The sequence below is a fragment of the Scylla paramamosain genome, chromosome 5 (assembly GCF_035594125.1).
Source record: "Scylla paramamosain isolate STU-SP2022 chromosome 5, ASM3559412v1, whole genome shotgun sequence".
NCBI lineage: Eukaryota > Metazoa > Arthropoda > Malacostraca > Decapoda > Portunidae > Scylla > Scylla paramamosain.
In genome coordinates this window covers 12989573-13011691 of record NC_087155.1, presented here as the reverse complement: position 1 = coordinate 13011691, position 22119 = coordinate 12989573, and the positions used below count along the sequence as shown (strand labels likewise).

The window sequence follows — 22119 nt, the reverse complement described above, 5'->3', positions numbered from 1 at the left end:
ACAAACAGATGGGTGTGTTCATTAGTGGAGTATGGGATGATATGTATTGCCGCTGGCCTACAGGTGATAGAATGAATCAGTGGTGGTGACATCAAAGTGGTTCAGAGAAGTTAGCTCTCACAAGGCTTCTCTTCTATATCCACTTCTGGCTTCAACATCTTATTTTGTTCACTATGACTGTGGGGTTGTGCTGTAATGTGCTAGTGACCGTTAAATGCTCTGAATTCAGTAAAATGAATACAGACATAAAAAATTGTTAATGTGCCTTTGGCTCATTGTTGCCATTCTTCTCTAGTCACCAACACCACTACCATCACTGCTCTTCTCCACAACTACTGTCACTGCTCCCCTTCAGTCATATCAGTAGCCTGCTTCAGCAACTCACTCCTTTCGTATTGTAGCAAATCACATTTATTTAATTCAATAAGTCCTAAGGATTAATAGGGCAGTGTAACAGCATCATCATCATCATCATCTGATGTTACAAAACTTAATCTCTCTTGTTAACAATGGTGCAGCAGTGGTGGTGACTTACTACCACTATCACCTGTCACAACAGCTACTGCAAAACATGTCTTACATGACCATGTATTTGGTCATTTATCATTATGAAAATACAAGTAATTTCCACAATAAAAATATATTTCTCAATTTTTTTTAAGTTGCCAGTTTTTATAACTATGAATAAAAAGTTGCAGACTTGTGCCAGTCTTTTCTGATAATTTTGCTCTAAATTGGAAGCAGTGGAACTTTACACAATTGTTTTACATAGATAACATACTTTAAAGAAATACTCTAAAAGATATTTGCTTGAACATGTAAAAGTTAGAAATCTCATGGTAATTTTACAAATGAGAAAGAGAGAGAGAGAGAGAGAGAGAGAGAGAGAGAGAGAGAGAGAGAGAGAGAGAGAGAGAGAGAGAGAGAGAGAGAGAGAGAGAGAGAGAGAGAGAGAGAGAGAGAGCATGGTACCACTTCAAAATTACTTATTCAGCTTGTCTATTTTTTTTTTCAAAGTACACACAAAAAAAATAAGCAGCATATAAAAACAAATATCTTCCTTAAAACTGCCCTAATGTATTTCTGGTTATGTGATGTGTTATATTGGACAGCAAACATGTACTTCTGAGACACTGACATAAGAGCACCTCACTTTAAACCAAAGTGGACGAGAGGAATTTTTGTTACTGTACTGACTTGAATCCAACAATTCATCTACTTTTTTTAACATTTTTTCTTTTTTTACAGAAAAAAATCTAATTTTAAACTAAAATGTTCAAGTTCCATATATTTCAAGGCAAAAGGATTTTCAAGCATTACTGGCTACCAATGTCCTTCACAAATACATCATGAATGAAAGATAAAACCATGTCTCTGTCTGTCTGTCTGTGTCTGTTTAAACACATGCACACATACACACACACATGCACACAATAACTCATTCAGATTATAATATTTTTGCAATATAAGATTTTTTAAATATTTTTCTAATCCATTCTCAAGTGATATGTGATGCTCTAAATTTGTACATTTGTATGAGTATATGGATCCCTTTGATGCATAAAAAAATATTCAAGAAAATTTACAGTAAAATAAGCACGTCACATGTTTATGACAATATTGTTGTAAATTTTATGAAAAGATGGATACTGTTCCATATAATGATTTCCAATCATCCATTTTGCTATATTATAAGGCTTTACATTATAAAACTCCTATATATTTCTGAGGTCATCATGTTACATTGCTAGAGGACCAATTGCAGTGCTGTTATTCCCACTTGTACCTAGAGGAGAGCCTCAGTCTAGCGATTTCAGTTGCTAACAGAGGATGGCTCTTGTTAGTGTTTAGGTCCTTGTACTAACCACATGCACACACACACACACACACACATACACACCAGTAATTTTCTTCAAATTTACAGCATTATATATGTACAGAAGCACATGTATAAAGCTACACCACCAATTAACACAGTCCCTTGCTTTGCTGAATAAACCAATACCTCCACAAGCCATCGCATAGTAGTTCCCTTGACCAATTTTCATTGAGTCACATGTCATTAAGAGTGGTCATTAGTATTAATGTAACTGCATAAATAAGGAGAGATATAATTCCAAAATCTTGCAAGCATTACATCAGTTCTCACATCTTATGCACAGCATTGTTGGGCATTGATGGGCAGCACAAGAATTTGCAAATTTCTTATAATTGATGGTAAAATACAAATTGCCAGCCACAACACTGCATAGGTTAGCTTACAAGTTTTCTCTTTAGAACATATATTTTTTGCTTAATAGAATGAATGATGCCAAGTTTTTGTGAGTGGGGTAGAGTGATTCTCCCAGTCTTCATCACTAAATGTAGATGCATAATTCTAGTTTCTTAGGAATATTTTCACTATATGGACTAAAGGAGGTGAAAGACCATCAATTGCCAGTAAGCTGTGGTGCATCTGTATGTTTGTATGTGCATATAATACACACACACAACAGTAAACTCTTGATAGAGTGAACATCAGATATAATGAACATGTATAGCCTATTTAATGCGTCTCACATTTCATGAAACACTGCTTGTTTTAAGAATCAAAAATAATGAATACTCAGAGCCTCCAAAACTACCACTGTATACAGGAAACTCAATTTTGTTAACTGCCATAAAAAGTCAATAACAGTACAAGGAGTATGTACTACTGAATAGCTTCCCTTATATTAAAACCCAAATTCACTAGAGGATCTTGCTGTAACAGCCAGTGGACAGAACAAGTTTTCATAAATAATGAATTGACTTCTCCCAAATTGTTCATTATTCTGAGAATTTATTGTCTGTATGTTTATATGTACATATGCATCCTACTAAACCAGCCATCTTTATAGATTTCCATATCATGAAAATAAAAATTTACACTGAATGAAAAAAAAAAACTATAATAAACACTGAAGATAATTTCTTTTTTTCATCAACTTTGAACCACTAAAATTTTCATTCATATTCATATATCATAATTTGTCAAGAAAGGCAAAAAACTAAGTTCAGTAAGTTAACTGAATAAAGAAGTTAAAACTTTAATGTGTTGGCCTACTGAACAGTAAGAGGCCCCACATCTGCAACCACTACTGTCTCACTCCCCCAGTTAGATGCACAATGGCATCCCTCAGGCCACTAAGGGTTAATGGGGTTGATAGCAGCTACAGGAGAAATATCCTCAAACTTAAAAATTTTGTTGATGGTATTGACTACCTGCAGTTTTTCTTGTTTTCAACCAGTGATTACTGATTGGCCTGTTTTATCAATACTGTAGTAATGAATTGAGGTCATAAATAAAAGGCAATGCTGGTATCACACAATCTTCACCTTCCTTTGTTTACAAGCTGCTGCTGAGCAATAGTAATGCATTTGTTAAGAACTACAAACTAGCTCCATTTCTGATACATCCTTTCGTGACTAAAGGAGTAATTATATTTTCAATCAGTGTTATGAGAACAAATTTAAAATTACATAATGATGAATATGTATGGTCCTTTAAGATGTGTTTTGCAGTCTCGTGGAGTGAGGTACCAGATCAGCACAAAGCCAGCAATCAGGTATGTCATTTAAAATCAGCTCCTAAATTAATGTGCTAATACAATTTTTAATTAATCCATAAAAACTGAATGTTTCATTGAACGAAGATTTTCCTTCACCATGAAAAGAACGATCAAAATGCAAACTAAAATGTTATCAAATGCACATTTCTTATGATGAAATGATAATAAATTTTAATAGGACAGTGCTTCCCAGAATACATCTGAATTGAAAAATAGTTATGCGCGCACACACACACACACACACACACACACACATGCACACACATTGGTCTAATATGGCTGAATACATGTGTTTACATACTTTACCAGTTACAGTAGAAGGTTCTGCATCTGATCTAGTTTACGAACACTGCACAAAGTTTTTAAAAAACCTAGAGCCTCAAAATCTCTGCAGCTGTCATGTAGTGGTGGTGCCACACTGCTCTGTACTCTGTTTTTTGTTTCAGTGTTGGATATTGCCAATGTTCAAAATGTTGCTCCATAAGTACTGCTAGTAATATTGGTGCCCAATGCAAGTGCCATGTGGTAAGCATCATGGACAATATTATAAAGAGAAGTGAGTGAAGTGAATCAAGTTAACATCATGTAAAAATTTGTTTGTTGAAATAGGACTGTTTATGATATGAAAACAAAGGACAGCTTGCTTAAGCTCTATGATGCAACTGAAACCAAAAAAGTTTATCTCATCATAGGGAAAAAAAAAAAATCCAAATTAATCACACTTGATGAATCTGTTTCAGGAATTGTGAAAAACATTAAATATTTCTTTGAACTCAATATAATTTTTCATAGTATCTAATAAATTTTAGAGTTTTGAATTAGCCATCTATCCTACTTTTTTTTTTAATCAAATAAACTCCAATAGGTCTCACAATTGTCAGATAATGGAGCTTTTACTGTAATATATAAGACACATCTGAAAGGGTATCTGCCATCAATTCTGAAAAAAAAGGGGAAATTTTTCATTGTATTCCAAAGATTACGGTCATTTATTTCAGCAAAAGAAAGCTACTTAATTTATTGGACTTGATACTTTTCAAAGCCTAATTTATGTGACCCCTTAAAAAGATGTGCTCAAGTACTTTTTGTAAAGTTGATATGTTATCTGACCTTCATGTGTCCAAGTTTTATTGTTTTAGATATAAAGCTTCATGACATCTGAGAGTAGCACTTGAAAAAGAAATAATTATAAAAATTTGTAAGTTTCATAATTTGAGGAGTTGTAAGTATAAATATAGTGACACTTGTTGGTTTCTAAAAAAAAAATTGATTTGTGGAATCATCTTAAAAAGTGAATTTCCTGCATGATGTATAACTTATCAATTAGTTAATTCATCCATTCAGCAAAATTATATAACAGTATGCTTCAGTTTCACAATAAATACCAGATATATATATCATCATAATTTAGAGATGAGTACCTGTTGGACAGGTAAGGAGACAAAAGAGACATAATGCAAGCATCTTACAAGAATAACAGTGAATATATTAAGGGTAAGACTTTAAGAGCATATAACCAAAACCTGGGTTGATACCTCCCATGCCCAATGAAACAATACTGCACATCACATCCAGCATTTCACAGCATTTCAACTACAAATATATCATGTATTGTCATTTAACCTTGTGGTATGATCACGTTACAATTCCCGATTATTTTTAAATGTCATGAATAAAATTTACAGTGTCTATAACATAAGTATATTTAGAGTTTCACACTCTCTGACTAGTTTATATGATTAATTTTCTATACATAATATTCTAATATAAACATATGCCAGTATCTTTTGGGAGTCTGACCAAAACAGTGATCTTTGCAATGAAATGTTGTATTGATTATGAAACTGGGTTCCAGTAGCTTCTGTAAATTGACAGCAGACACACACCATCATGTGTGTTTACATTTCTGTTGTTGTAAAAATCTCCATATTGGTAATTTAGATAAAGATGTTTATTGTTAAAATCTGTTCACATAAAATAAAGTAAAAAAAAATACCATGATTTTTGGTCACTCTTGCATCTGGTGTTCCTGACTGAAAACATTACATTCAACTTCTTAATGATAGCAACAGAAAAATTATTTTAAGATGACTTAGCATGTCATGAAACAGTGAAAAAGTTCAAGAATTTTACTAACAATTGTTATCTACAAAACAAATGTACTGACCCCAATAAGTTTTCTAGTATCAATAAGTTCAAGATGTCCACACCTGTCTTTATATTCTAATTGTGTCATATTTAAATTAGGAATCAGGTACAAAATTGGGCAGAGATGCTGTCTCCTTTTCCTTGTCCTCTTTTGTCTATTTGCAGGTTTCTACGTCTGTCAGTTAGTCGGTCAGTCTGTTGGCCTGTATCCATCTCTCTCTCTAATCTTCCATTTTACTTGCACTTTAGTATTCTAACAAGCTACACAATGACATGAAACCCTACTGCACAGCTTTAAAAATTGATATCCATTATCATTTGATTTTAACTATGACTTGTGTATTCATGAGGCTGTGTTATATTACAAAACTACATTCATACTCTCTCTCTCTCTCTCTCTCTCTCTCTCTGATTCTGCACACCAGCAATACTTGTCTGTGAAAACATAATCTTACAGAAATAACTTTCAACATATAAAAATTACAAAAAACTTCAACTACTTTCAGTATCTCTATTTTGTAATTGAAACCATACCAATCAATTATACATACATACATACATAATATATATATATATATATATATATATATATATATATATATATATATATATATATATATATATATATATATATATATATATATATATATATATATATATATATATATATATATCCATACATACATACATACACAGCTCCAATCTTCACAGTCACACAAAGCTGGGAGGTGGTAAAAATGACTGCTCCAATTCTATGTTATTCTATCAAATATACACAAAGCACACAGACTTTCCACAAGCCATGACTTCAGAACCTACAAATGATGAGGCTTTTAGTAGTGCTCTCCTCTACAACCGTTGTTCCCAAAAAGAACACAAATAACTTTTCATCCCTACTTGCTTGAGGGATATTAATGGCCACCCTTCAGGAGCGGAAAACTAGCAGGAAGAGAGGGAAAGTTCCCCACCATTCCTCCACTGAGTAACTGTTCGATTTTGCATCTGAAAATGTGAAGTATTAATAGATTTTGGTTTTGGTACTAACCTTTCACATCAAATTTACTGCATCAATATACTTATTTGCACATTGGAAAGAGAGAAACAAATAGAAAGAAAGAATGAGAGAGAGAGAGAGAGAGAGAGAGAGAGAGAGAGAGAGAGAGAGAGAGAGAGAGAGAGAGAGAGAGAGAGAGAGAGAGAGAGAGAGAGAGAGAGAGAGAGAGAGAGAGAGAGAGAGAGATGCAGATATGACCATTCTTCAAAAATATTCCAATGTGAAGAATCCAATCAGTTAATCAATCAAAGCTTAAAGGCTGAAACATTTTTGGTGTATCAAAGTTCCCATTCTGATATGTTTTAAGCTTAGAAATATATGTATTGTTGATTTTGGTTTTGACAGGGTAGTAGGAGAATTAAGATGAAGTGGTCAGGGTAAATTATGATTTTCAAGGTTAAGCCAACAGTTCACTAAAAGGTCTTCCAAGTCACTGTGAAGGACTTTTATTATTTGTACTGAACTGTAGAAATAATATAATTTTTTATTTCCTCACTAGCCACTGTTGCTGTTTCCAGTATGCATTAAGAATAAAATTTTGCTGCAATTTCTCTACTGGTGATCATCTGGAGGCTGGAGAAGGAGAGTTAGTGATTTATCAACTGTGCACAATTTTGTCAACTTGCTACCTCTATCCTCTTCCCCTATAGCCTTTGGTCATCCCTGGCCCCACAAGTCAATCATGTTCCACTATATTTGTAATATCTAGTGCCAAATTATCATAACAAATATTCTCGGTCTGAGCCAATATCTGCATCAATAATTCAAGTTCAAAAAATTCTTTGATTCAGGAATACATGTTAAATAATGCCTGGATAATCAAGACTGACAAAACATCACTTGGGTTTTGGTGACCATTTATGGCCTTGCTGGTAATGTGCCTGTTTCATGCCTGTTTCATTCTTCTTGATACAAGGTTGATCCTAGGTTAGGTGAATAACCCACAGTGAATTTATCCTATCTTCAGATTAATTTCTCAATGCTTCTATGAAGTCCCCCAAGAAAGGCATCCCACAACTGCCATCACTGTAATGTGATGTGTAATCCATGGGCTCTTTACAGAAACACTGACAAAGTGATGTAAGGACAGGACAAATATTGAGAGATTTGCTCTCTTCAGATTAAATGTGTCAGAACACTAAAGGTAGCATGTGACCAACAAGACAGCATTTAAACCATAAATCATCATCAAGGCTCAACTGATCTTTTGGTCAGTCTTGATTGCCCTGGCACAATACTTGAGTCTGATGGAGAGAAAATCTTAACACTAAAACAACGAGTCTGGTGGTGTGGCCTGCATTAACCACCTACAGCCATATTCTCATTCCTTCATGTATGGTATAGCTATTGTCATTAATGGCATATTATGGCACTCTAGAGAGAGAGAGAGAGAGAGAGAGAGAGAGAGAGAGAGAGAGAGAGAGAGAGAGAGAGAGAGAGAGAGAGAGAGAGAGAGAGAGAGAGAGAGAGAGAGAGAGAGAGAGAGAGACAGCATCCCGCATCTTACAATGTGCTCAGTACTGTAATGCAATTTAACCCACATGCTCACTACCATAGCTAACTATTAATACCCTATCTAGTACTTCCAACTTGTGACATATGATATTCATTGCACAGCAACCCAGCTCTTCAGAGTTAAGTAGTAACTATTTTGAGTTCCTCCAAGTATTACTATTTACAGTGGAACCTAAGTTCTTGAACTTAATTTGTTCCCGAATGCTGTTCGAAATCCAAAATGTTCAGAAACTGAAACTATTTTCCCCATAGGAATCAATGTAAAATGGATTAATCTGTTCATAATCATAACATTTAGACATCTTGCTGCTGGAATAAAAAATAAATAAATACTTGGAAAATGCAGTTATCCAGCATGATAGCATTGTGGGCCATTGAGAGAGCCACAGATGGCTCAGGATCACTTCTGAACAAGCTGAAAATGGTTTGTTTACATTGAGGCTCTTCAATGGGATCAATTTTAACTTATTTCAAAGATTGAATTACTGTCTTACTGTGACTTTTCTCCATATACATAAAAACAAAAGAAATATTTATAGAAACTATAGATTAATAATGAGCGGCAGCTTTTGTTTTGTCTTTTAGTATTTGAAATAAAGTAACTCTGTTCGAGAACTGAATTATGGTACAGCAATCAGAGCAATAAGGAGTTCAAAATTTTGTTTGAAAACCAATTTCTTCGAAAAGGGAGGTTTTCGGTAACCAAGCTTTCACTGTCATACTTGCCAAGACTATCTTATTATTTCAACATGAACCCATTCTTTATCTTTTGAAAAAACACACACACACACACACACACACACACACATTTTATGGTGTTACCATATAACTTCAATTTATAAAGGCTAAGTTATTGTTTGGTGATCCTGGTACATCCAAGAGTACTATAAAGAAAACTTATGGATAAACCAAAATTATCCATTTTTCAAATTTATTTATCTAAACTAATTTTATCTTTGTGGTACTGATTAAATAGAATTCTACAATAAGTATTTGGATTATGTCATCACTATCCAGATGTAAAGGAAAGCCATGGCTTTCCTGGCACACAAATTGATGCATCCTGAGGTGGTCCAATATTATACATGTTTTTCCAATAAGAGTAAGAGTGAGGTACTCCTATGTTACAAATATTAATATAGAAACAATAAGTGACAAGCCTGAGCTTCTCAATACCTATGACTGAACCCAAACATGTTTTCTTCTCCAATATTCATACACAGAATGCTGAACACTATGACCATCTTCTAAAAGCATACTGTTCAACATTTTTACTCAATATGAAAGTCTAAAGAAGTAATCTTTATGTTAGTTTGATGAAAAGTAACCCTTCCCTGCACATAGAGGTGAGGATGGTAAAACTAATATACTTGAGAAATACCTGACCAAAGAATAACATTACTTTCATTAATATTGTATTTTATTGTTATTCTACTTCAATTAGATCTGGTTACGTATTGAACACTTTCAGCCCAAAAAGCATCATCATAATAAATTTTACTATAGCTGTGAGACCCAAAACTATTGCCATCATAATACAAGCTACCACAACCTCTTAGCCCACCTTCCAGATAAACAGCTGCAGCAAAAACAGTTTCTGATTTTTGGAATGCACATATTTACCCTTCCTCTATAATGCCCCAGTGCAGAAACCAAATAGCAAGTGAATAAATTAATAACTGGGAATTCAGAATCTGGTAAGTCAGAAGCTGTTGGGCCAAACAAGTGAGCTTTGTCCAGTCTGCCACTTCAGCCTTCACACTCCCACACTACTGTCACAACATGTTTTATTGCACGTCCTCACCTGACTAGTCTCAGTAGACTAAAGTCAAATACAATAAATAATACTAAAATGTGTAAGGTTAAGTTTACATTCCCAACATGGAGAAAAGGCCTTCAAACCTTAATAAGTCAACCTATTAGTCCTCTGGACCACTTTTGGTCTTCTGATGGAAGGAGTACAGATCATGATTGAATAATGATGCTGAAATTTTTAAAGTGCCTGGCATGAAGATGATAGAACAAGTTAAGGTGTTTCATTGAGTGCTTGGTTTAGAACATCACTGAGTAAACTGAAGCATGGTATCAAAAAGTAAAGAAGTGCCACAGCATTTCATTACATAAGGTTTAAGGAGAAAAATTATCACTGCACAAAGAAGGAGTAGCAGAATATATTGACAAATTTGCCAGTCTTATTTCTCTTTTTCATGATTTTTTTAATTTGATTTACAGTGAAGTACAGTAGTGCTTTTATTTTGTTTGAAGATATTCTTTGGCACACCAGGCACACTATTTGTCTTTTAAGACATATCAGGAGATGTATTAGAGGCATCAAGGGGTAAATCTTAGTTAATCCAGGAAAACAGTTAATTGGGATGGCTCTAGAACCAAGGATACCAAGGTATTGATGGTGATATATATATATATCTATATATATATATATATATATATATATATATATATATATATATATATATATATATATATATATATATATATATATATATATATATATATATATATATATATATATATATATATATATATATACACACACACACACACACTAAAACAGTTGAACACTTGGCTGATGTATCTGGTGCCACTGAAATTAATACTAAGGAAAAAGTATATTGGAAGTGGATGTTTATGCAAAAGATAAAAATTATAGTCAGTGGCCTTTAACTCCACACCATTAATGAAAACATTGAAATTCCTTCACCTCTTGAGTAATATCATCTTCACCTTAGAGGACACAGACACAGCTGTGGTGAATGAGAGTTATCATTATGAACCTCTAAGTAAAATTTATGATATATCAAGTTTGTTCATAAAGGAATACAATACAGAAATAAATAACACCAGGCACTTTAAAGGTGTGATCCAAAAATTTTCTAACTGTTTATGTGGAGCACTGACATTTGGTGGCACAGATTTGGGAAGCTATGAGGTGCTAAACAGTTGTATCCTATTGCACTGAGCTGGCTGACACAGTGACAGATGCATGCAGTTTCATGGCCAACTTTTTTTTTTTTTTTTTTTTTAGTGGTTATCTTCAAGAATAGCAGAATTAAAGGAGCAGCACATCTTTATCAAGTTTTGCTGAAATTGCAGCAAAACAGAAACACAGATCCACAAAATACTAATGCAGGCATTTAGTGATAGTGCAATCAACAAGATTCCAAGTATTTGAGAGGTTCTCTCATTTAAAAAATGGTCAAATGTTGACTGGATTTTGAATACATATTCTGGCAATCCATCAACCTGCAGCAGAATGAAGAAGACTGAAGAAATTAAAATTAATCCACACGAACTGTCAGCAGATGATTGTCATTTGTATTATCAATGGCCTATTATTCAGGTCATATCACTGCATTCTCTGAGGAACTCAACATAAAGCATATTTCTCTTAAATTCGTGCTCCACCTGTTGACACAAGACCAAGGCAGTGTTGGTTGATTGTGTGCAAAGATCTCCAAGAACATGTCTGATATAATGAAAACCTTTCCACAGTCATCATTGCTGGTGATGAAAGTTGGGTCTATGACTTTGATCCAGAAACCAAGCAGCAGCTGTTTCAGTGGAAGAGTCTAGGTTAACCTCAACTGAGGAAAGCAAGGCAGATCAAAAGTAATGTCTAGTCTCCTAATCTCTTTTTTATACACGAAGAGAATCATTCACATGGAGTTCACTCATCAGGTGTGGTAGATATATTTAAAGCATTTCTGAAGAATTAAACTTTGATGTAAAATGAAAAGCAGCAAGAGGTGTGAAAGGAAGACAAGCAAAAATAAGTGAACCAACAGGGGTTGAGAGTGCACATCCCTTAAGACTTCATTGCCTAACCAGTAATCCACTCAGGTCTTTCATCTTTTCTTCCATACCTGATGACATGATACTTGTTTACACTCAACTCCATCTACCATTCAGTGTTCCAGATAAACAATTTACAATATTTTTCCTGTAATTTCTTTCCACCTTCATTGACAAATCAACAGTGAATATATTCATGTAACTGGTTTCTATAACTTTTCCTTTACATCATTCACATAGGTTAAGGCATTACTTTCAAAACTGAACCCTGTGAAACTCTATTTGTCATATCCTGCCAAAAAGTGTATTTCCTTCATTGTGCTGTTCTGATTTCATTTAATCTTCCATCCATCTTACCTCTTCAGTGCAACCCCCAGCACTTGCTGATGTTTCTGATGCCACATCACATTTAGTCAGTCAGTAGACTCAGTGCTGGCATGAGTTACTTAGACTTGTACAGCTACAAAAATATTTTTATCTACTGTGATTTCCAACATCTAGCTGATCCCATTCCCAAGCATCTTCAAATGGTTAAGAAGAGCTGAGGATACCTTACTCCACTGATTTAGGTTTGATGTCTATTCAAAACCATTTTCTACTCCACTATTCTTCTTCTCATCTGGTAAAGTAGGTTCTTTTGGCTTCAGCATCACCCACCACTGTGCATCTCTGGTCATTCTGCATTGTGTCCAACCTCTCATTCACTAAAATGATACAGAATTATATTTCAACATTTTTTTTTTAATTGTATCGTATGTTGAACAACATAGTTAACTTTTTAAATGAGAAGCTGATGCATTTAGAATGGCATAGCTAATGGGTTTGCAGAAGTCAGATAGTAATGCATCACTGGTACCTACTATAACAGCTGCCACATTAGACTGCAAGATACAATTTAAATGACATTACAATAAATTCATCATTGCATGAAGATGAATTTATTCCCATAAGAGTCCACAGAAATGTAACCACTTCCTTGAGTTAATGGATGATGGGTCTGTAATGGAGCTAATTGGTAGCTGTGAACATAAACAATACTGAAGGCACCACATGCTTACCAATAGATTGTAAACAAAAGCAACATGAAGGCTGAGTGACATACCTTGTCTCTCATCTATTATCCCTACCAAATACCAGTCAACAATCACTCTGACTCACGACTTGAGGGGAAAAGCAGAATTGTGAAACTATGTGGCAAGCATTCAGTGCTATTGTGGTAGCAGTGACAATGCAGATTTAGTTTGAGCACTCCCAACTCCCAGTTTTTAAATCAATAAACTTAATTTTCTTGAATAGTTCAAATTATAAAAAGAGGCTGAGATAGAAATAGTTTACCAGTAAAGTGTTAAATATACTAGTTGACTTTTGCATTAATGTGGATACAATAAGGAGTATAAGCCAAGCCTTGCAGTGAGGCAATGGAAGGAAACAGCAATGTAGTTAGCAAATTCAGAAGGACAATGCAAGTAACCAAAGGAATAACAATAGAAGATAACATGGTGTAACATTGTGGTGGAAGATGAAAGACTGGTGACAGTCAGTCAAAAGAATTGATGAAGCAAAAAGCTTTAGACTTGATCCTGTTAAACACATTTGTAAAAGAGACAAACCCAGAATCATTCAGTGATGAATTTTCTGAGCAGGGAGTTCAACTTCTAAGATAGAGAAAATGACAGTAATAAGATCTGAATGAAACAGAGAAAAGAATTAAGATGAAAGGTTTTTTTAATTTTTTGGTTAGATAAATACCAAAGCCATAGCAAAAGGCAGATATAGTGAAATTGTGACATTTTTTATTGATGAAAGAGAATATATGTGAGTTAAGGAGCAATCTTAGCATAGTTTGAATATTAGTTCTCAACAACCAAGTTGCCCATGCTGATGCTTAACATTAAGCTATGGTTTAAACTCAGTGAACAAAGCTACAGTGTGTTTGTTTTTAGAACAGCAAAGGAGTTAGGTCCTTGAGGGGAATAGCTGTAGTACATGCTATCCAAGGAACCTCAAGGACAGTCATGGTGCACCTTGAGGATGACACTGTTATTAAGATGTGTAAATTGTTAGTGAGCTTATAATCCAATGCAGCTATTTGGCATCAAGCACTCACAGGGACTTTGATGAAAAAAAGTACAAAGTAGTTATGCTGTCATTATCATATCAACAAAATCTGAAGTGATAAAGAAAAGCAATCGTCTGTGAAATGGCAACAAAATTTCTTTTTGTGCCACTTGGATTATTTTATTTCATTTATCTGTTTATTCTTTTTTTTTTTTTTTGAGTGAATGAAAGTTTAATCACACAATATTTTGGGGTTGCCACAAAGACAGATTTGCACCTTAACCATATCATGATCCCACAAAACAGGCTAGCAGGGGGGACAACTCTAAAGAAACTAAAGGAGCTGAAAAAAAAAAAAAAATCAAAGTAATAGCAACTTGAATGTCAAAGTATGAAAATAACATCCTTTCCAATATAGTATGACATATTTTTATAAACCAAGTCACTTATCATGTGCTAGATTTGATCTTCTTAAAGAATATTTGACTTCACTATGCTTTTCAGAAGTGGATACCTGTGTGTGTGTGTGTGTGTGTGTGTGTGTGTGTGTGTGTGTGTGTGTGTGTGTGTGTGTGTGTGTACTATACACTAAAGATCTTAGGAAACATATCAGAATTTTGGGATCTAACTTTTGATACTTCAGAAATTTAAAATTGTATTTTAAGACTGAATGGATTCTCAGAAATATCACTTAAATGATACAGAAGTATTAGACATCACAGTCGTTCCCTCAACACTCACCTTGCACACCTCACAATTTTCATGCAATCAAGTATCTTCAATAAAGTATGTATACAACTTAAGTAAGAACATCTGGTAGATATAAATATTCATATTGATGTGTATGATGGTAATGCATGTCCATACACACTGAAAATGGTATTTATAGTACATCCATCTGGTATTTACTTTCTTCTCCAAGCACCTGAATTGCTACCTTGTTTCCAGGTAAGAGGAATTAATTTGAATTTAGTTACAAAATATGATACTCAGGTTGCTTATAGTCTAACTATATATGTACTTTGCTTACTCCACTCTCCCAACATATGAAGCAAATAAATCAATAAAAAATATATACATAACTACATGAAATGCTCTAAATACATTCCAAAACTTTTCAATAACTGATGTCAATTAGACACTGAGGAGGTGAAGTTTCAACACATTATCGTGGTGAATCAACCAAGCTTAGCATTTATGATTACCTGCTGCATTTTTTCAAAGTCTAGACATGGGCGGTGCATTTGGTGAGGGCGAGGTGTCTGCCTGTGTCTCTTGCGAGGGGAAGCTGCCCTGGCCCCACCTTCAGCCCGCGCTGCCCCACCTTCACTCCCACCAACCCCCGGTGACCCACTTGTTTCTCCTCCACTTGCTGATGACATTCCTTCCCGCCCACTGTTTGCTAAACTGAGCACTTTGGTAGGAGGAGACACTGAGCGCAGTGGCTTATGCGCCTCAAGGGGAGGAGAAGTTCTAAATTGGACGGGTGGGCGTGGCCCCGTGGTCAATCCACACACTTCTTCATCACTGCTGCCTGCAATACAACCAGAATCAAGTTAGAATTTCTAAGTAATGATCATGAGAACTGAAAAACATCATCATATAATATTATTGATATTTTATTTTGTATCATGACCATCATCAAATCAACACTGAAAAAAAACAGCATTACAAGATACTGCATTACACATTAACATATTTATACATTCATAATCAGGCAACTGCAAAAAAAAAAAAAAGTATAGAAAGAAATCATTTCACATTTTTTCTGATATTGGAGGTGTCTGATAGGATCTGAGAGAAGTGCTTAGATGACCATTAATTAAGGAGACAAAAGCGATAGATTAATAATTAATCTGGTGATGGATTTGTACATAAATACAAGGTTGAGAGTGATAACTAAAGCTGGAATGTTGGTCAAGTTTGAGATAGGAGTAGAGATTCATCATGGGTTGGCCGTGAATCCTATGCTGTTTGTGGTAGTGTTTGAATAGGCAATGCACAAAGAAAGAAGAGCAGTGAAGGAGTTATTGTACAATGATGATTTGGCAACAAGTGCAAAGTTAAGAGATAGAAACTCCCATGTGATGGAAAACAAAGGTGCAAAGGTGAGTCCTGAAGATTAACATGAAGAAGACCAAGATGATAGCAACATGGGAGACCCTAAGAATGAGGTTGCCAAGACTGAAAAATGTTTATCAAGCAAGACAAAGCCACAGGTATCTAGGATGTGAAAAAGGAGGTTGGGAACAGATGGATGAAAAGGTATCCAAGGATGTGAAAAAGGAGGCTGGGAACAGATGGATGGAAAAGAGAAAATGGAAGTAAACAGAAGGAGGCTATGGATAATGGACCAGTTTTTCTATCTGCAAGAGAGATCTTGTGATACTGGAGAGAAACAGCATTGTGAATAATAGCAGATAAATGTAGAAAATGGAGAGATAGCAAACTTGCTAGTTAACAGAAAGATACTATTATGGAACAGGATAAGTATATTCTGTGTATGTGGGAGACTGCTGAGGATGTACAATGCAAAGGCACAAGCCATTATGAAAGAGATGGAAAGGACCATAAAAAAAAAATAATAATAATTAATTGATTAATTAATTAATTAGTTAATTAATTAATTAAAAAATCAACAAAATATTGAAATGCATGAGGCATATGAGGTTGGAAGACAATCTAATGAGGAAGTGATGCAGTGTGAAGTGGAGGATGTGATGGATGTGCTAAGAAGGGCTACTCGTATATACTCAGACCAATGAACATAAGAACATAAGAACATAAGAAATAAGGGAAGCTGCAAGAAGCGACCAGGCTTACACATGGCAGTCCCTGTATGAAACATACCTACCTATTTCCATCTGTTATCCCCATCCATAAACTTGTCTAATCTTCTCTTAAAGCTCTCTAGTGTCCTAGCACTGACTACATGATTACTGAGTCCGTTCCACTCATCTACCACTCTATTTGAGAACCAATTTTTTCCTATCTCCTTTCTAAACCTAAATTTTTTAAGCTTGAACCCGTTATTTCTTGTTCTACCCTGATTGCTGATCCTAAGAATTTTGCTTACATCTCCCTTGTTATAACCCTTATACCACTTAAAGACTTCTATCAGGTCCCCTCTTAACCTATGTCTCTCTAGAGAATGTAAATTTAACACCTTCAACCTCGCCTCGTAAGGAATACTCCTCATTCCCTGTATCCTTTTAGTCATTCTCCTCTGTACTGATTCTAATAGACCTATATCTTTCCTGTAATGTGGGGACCAGAACTGCACAGCATAGTCTAGATGAAGTCTGACTAGCGCCAAGTATAACTTTAACATTACTTCCGGCCTTCTACTTTTAACACTCCTAAAAATGAATCCTAGTACCCTATTTGCCTTGTTTCTGGCTTCTATGCATTGTTTCCCTAGACGGAGTTCAGAGCTAACTATAACTCCTAAATCCTTCTCGTACCCTGTACCTACCAGAGTTTGGTTGTTTAATGTGTACCTATTGTGTGGGTTTCCTCTACCTATGCTAAGCACTTTGCATTTATTGATATTAAATTGCATTTGCCATCTATCCGTCCATTCATTCATTCTATCTAAGTTTGCCAGCAAAGCGATGGCATCCGATTCTAACCTAATTAATCTACCTATCTTTGTGTCATCCGCAAATTTACTAACATCACTACTAATTCCACTATCCAAGTCATTGATATATATTAGAAATAACAATGGCCCTAATACTGATCCCTGTGGCACCCCACTAATTACATGACCCCACTCGGATTTCAAGCCGTTTATTACCATAATGGTAAGACAGAAGATGATTAGGAGATTGTGTGTGGAGGAAGACATGAGGAGAATGAACAACAGAGAGGAAATCATCTAAGACTGCAAAAATTGGGAGATTCATAAATTGTCCAACAAAATAAAAGAAAATAAGGAATCAAACAAAATGATGATAATGATGATGACGATATTTCATTAAAAAATTGTCTGAAGAAGCACAGATCTGTTTAATTCCCTTAATTTTCTCAGATTTCTAACATCACACTGCCTCATCTTGTGGTGAAGTGTATTCATTCTTGAAATAAATATAAAATGCTATTGCTTCAAATACAATATAACTGTATGCCTGATTTTTCAAACAATCTCAGAAAAAAATATATAAAAAAGTCTTACATTTCATTCATTCAGGAAAAATGAGTCTGGATGTATTTCAATATGGATGCTAGATAGTCAAAGAATTCTACAGCTTAAGGAGTTGAGTGAGAGATACACAGCACAGCTATTTATGAAAAATAATGATACATTCACAGCACCATAGAGCTGTATTAGAGAAGCAAGTATGTACATAATATCTCAAGTTAACTAATCAGTACCAACAGCTGACATATGAGACACAGTGATATATGTTAAACCTGATTTGACAGAGCCACAGACAAAAGAATTCCTGGAAATGATGAAGCCCAGATGGACTCTGTATCTTGGATACACTATAGATAATACAAAATTTTCAGCAAATGGGAAAGTTTAATGAAGATCGCTTAAGTGACACTTCTTTTTCATGTTACCGAGAACTTAGATTTTCCAGCTGATATCCCGAGTGTGAGTGGCATGATGCCTTTGGCATAGTAGTTTGTCCACTTGATTTACAGGCATGCATTATTAAGACAAATTAAAATCATGATGAAAAATTCATCATGAGCAAACTATCAGCACTGCTAGGTGCTGCCAGGTTAGCCTTACTGTAATGCTGAGCAGTTGAGTGAGGTGAACATTAACCAGTCAGATAATAGAGACAACAGTAATTCTTCTGCTAATAATGCTCCAAAATCCACACAGTTCCTTCAGGTTGACTCTACTCCTCTTTATCCTTTACAGGATTTAGACTCATCTCCAGTGCCTGGAAGATGTTACACTGAGCAGTCACAAGTCCATTCTTGTCTCTCCAAAGCTTACAGGTGTGAATGATGAGTGTGAAGCTATCTGTATACATGAGGAATGAGTGAGAACAATTTTAATGGAATCAGCTGTGCAGTGTTGATGCCTTGGTTATAATGAAAATTTTTATACATAGGTAATTTATCACATTCACCAAGAAAACTGCTCAAAAACTATTTAGTACTTTGTACTTACACCATCATGCATAGGTGCAATAGCAAAATCTTAATGAAATGCCACCACCTATTGATGCCAATAGCAAACATGTACAATACAGATTTTTCTGAGACGAAACAGGGTCTAACTGATTTACTTCTTAACCATCAATACAATGGCCCTTTGTGGAGGCATTACACTCAGCTTGACACTCCAACTACTTATAAACCTGCCTACCAGTTCTCACTTTCAAAAAGCCAAATTATAGAATCTCTTGTAAAATTCAGACTGTCTGTGTCCCTTTCTTTGATCATTTAGATCAAAGAAAGGGACACAGACAGTCTGAATTTTCCCTTATTTTAGATACCAAAGAAAGCAGGTGAATGGTGACCAGTAGCATATTATTTTCATCTTAATCGGGCATGTGAGAAGACAAGGCAATTATACAAGATATTTTGATGTCAACTGGAGAGGAGAAACAAAGTATTTTCATCACTTGATCCCTTCTCCAGTTAACAGTAGGTGTTAACAGATGAGGAGTCAGGTAAACTAGCAAACTTTCTCAACTGACAGAAGACATAACCACTTTTTTGTAAATTCCCTTTTGATGTAGCTACGGTCCCTTTCTTTCCAAAAATTAGTGAACATTGTTCTTCAAGGTGTTCTACAAAAAACTACACATTTTTTCATGGTCACATTATGTTCAAATTACACCAAATCTCACTTAATTCGAAAGTCAAATTAAAGAAACATATATTCATATCCAAGTAGATTAAATTTAAAGGCAATTTCTTGATGGTGAAGTAATCCACAAGTCCGGGGACAAGTTATAGCAGTTCAGGAATTTCCACTCCCACAAAGTCTCAACTCCCTTGGAAGCTTTCTGGGTTCTATAGACCTTCCATCAAAACATTTCACACTAGTGAAACCTCTCTGATTTAGCTGCTGAAGAAAGGCAATTCAATGGGATGAACATCTGAGGGATTTCACTACCAAGTCAGAATTATAGACTGCTGTGTTCATTTATCCTAATTTTCCAAGAAAATTCTACCTCCACAGTGATCCATCATGCCCAGGTCTCTGGGCTGCCCCAAAGCAAAAAGGATAACTGAGGTGAACCAGGTTCAATAGATGTATATTGAACTCAGCAGGTTAATTACAGCATAATCCTGAATTTCAACACTTTCCATTTCAATATTTTAAATTTCTACAGCAAATTTACCTCTACTCATTGATTTTAACACAAACATTACAATTTTAAGTTATACAAGGGCTTTTGAGCCAATCCATGTCAAAATTTTACATTCCACTGTACTTCACTACCTACAGGGATTAAAACATTTGTACATGGCTATCCCATCACTGTCACAATTGCCCATGCTCCTGAAGTGGAACTATTTAACTCTAAAGACTTTTCTCTTAAATTACCTCCCTGGAGATTAACAGTATTAGACCAATATTTGAGTATCTGCCAGGGAAATTTAATCAGTAACGGATTCTCAGTTCCATAACATAACAGGCTCCTTCACCACACAAAACAGCCCTCCAAATCTATCACATGAACTAAAGCAAGACTCCTTCTGTGCTCTTAATATAGATCACCTCCTAGGCAATCCCACCAAGCTACCAGAATTACCAGTACAACAAAAAGATTGCAATATAATAGTCTGGGCCACCTAGCAAACCTCAAAATATGAACCACAGCAAGCTGTCATGTAGACAGTGGTACAAATCAACCATCACTAAATCCAACACTAATTTCGGCTAGTGTACATAATTTCAAATTTCCCACCACACCAACCTGCCATTGCTACTTTTTGTTGAAAAAATTATAAGATGTATTAAAAATTTTTAACTCAGAGCTGGGAAAAAAAGGGCTGAGGAAGCAGTGTAATAGTGAAACAGATGCAGTACAAGAAAAACAGAAGTAAGGAATGGATGACCTAAAAAGCATTATGAAGTAAAACACGCCACAAGAAGAAGCTACTTGCTGCATAAACAGCTGGCATCATTTCCAAACATAGGGAAGCCATTCCAATTAGTTTTTCTCTATTCATTATTAAAACTGTTCAGTTTTAGCTCCAGCCATGGCTCCAGTGAATAAAGGAAATGCTTCTTGTTGTGTAAAGCACAAACACTGTACATCCATCAAAAACCTTTTTGTTACCTTTATGGTGTGATACAATATGACACAGCACACAATGACTTCTGGTGTAACCTGTGTGGTGCGGTGCAAGGTTGGTAACCCTGCTGTGCAAAAGTGCCAGTTACTGGGGAATTTGTGACTGGTATACTGTATGACACTGGTATGACATGGAGAATGCACTCCATGAACCATTATATGCTCCAAAGAATGAACTCCAAACAGCTGTGTTCACAACTGGATAGTAGTATGGAATGTTATTCAGGCTCCCAACATACAATGTTACTTAGTTCTGGCAAGCAACCCGCAGTCAGGAATAAGTTAGTATGGAGAGACAAGAAGGCATACCAATCTCCACAAATCATCACAGCTGCTGTGCCAATATTTGTTGCAGTCAATTTCAGAGCCTAAGGTAAAAAAAAAATATTTTGATGGGTATACATTATCCATAATAGATAAGGTTGAACATCTGAAAAAAAACTTGACAGTAGTGCACCTGTGCAAAGCTTGTATGAATTATACTGCACTGGCTCTTTGGCAGTTGATGACAAAGAAACAAAGAAAAATTCCTCAGTTTCTTAGCTAACTGTATCAGCTGTACCTATACATACTATCGATATTAACTGGAAATGCAGAATCAGTATTAGTATTGGCAGAAAAAGTGGTATTGGTACACCCCCACTTATTAATCAACTTTTACTGA

General features: G+C 35.2%; 1 protein-coding gene across 8 annotated transcripts in view; it reads right to left on the bottom strand.

The window, feature by feature from the left end:
• Nucleotides 1-873: 873 nt before the first annotated feature.
• The window catches only part of LOC135100535 (AT-rich interactive domain-containing protein 1B-like), a 61386-nt gene continuing 40140 nt past the window's right edge, over nt 874-22119 (bottom strand). For 6 of the 8 annotated variants that reach the window (XM_064003515.1, XM_064003518.1, XM_064003519.1 and 3 more), the window contains exons 4-5: nt 15384-15712; nt 874-6740 (exon numbers count right to left, since the gene is read on the bottom strand). In XM_064003515.1, the coding sequence (XP_063859585.1) occupies nt 6678-6740; nt 15384-15712 (392 nt within the window). In that variant the 3' untranslated portion in view covers nt 874-6677. Of the gene's footprint in view, nt 6741-10862; nt 12825-14312; nt 14522-15383; nt 15713-22119 lie in introns of those variants that run through there. The other 2 variants (XM_064003514.1, XM_064003513.1) reach the window with 2 other exon arrangements.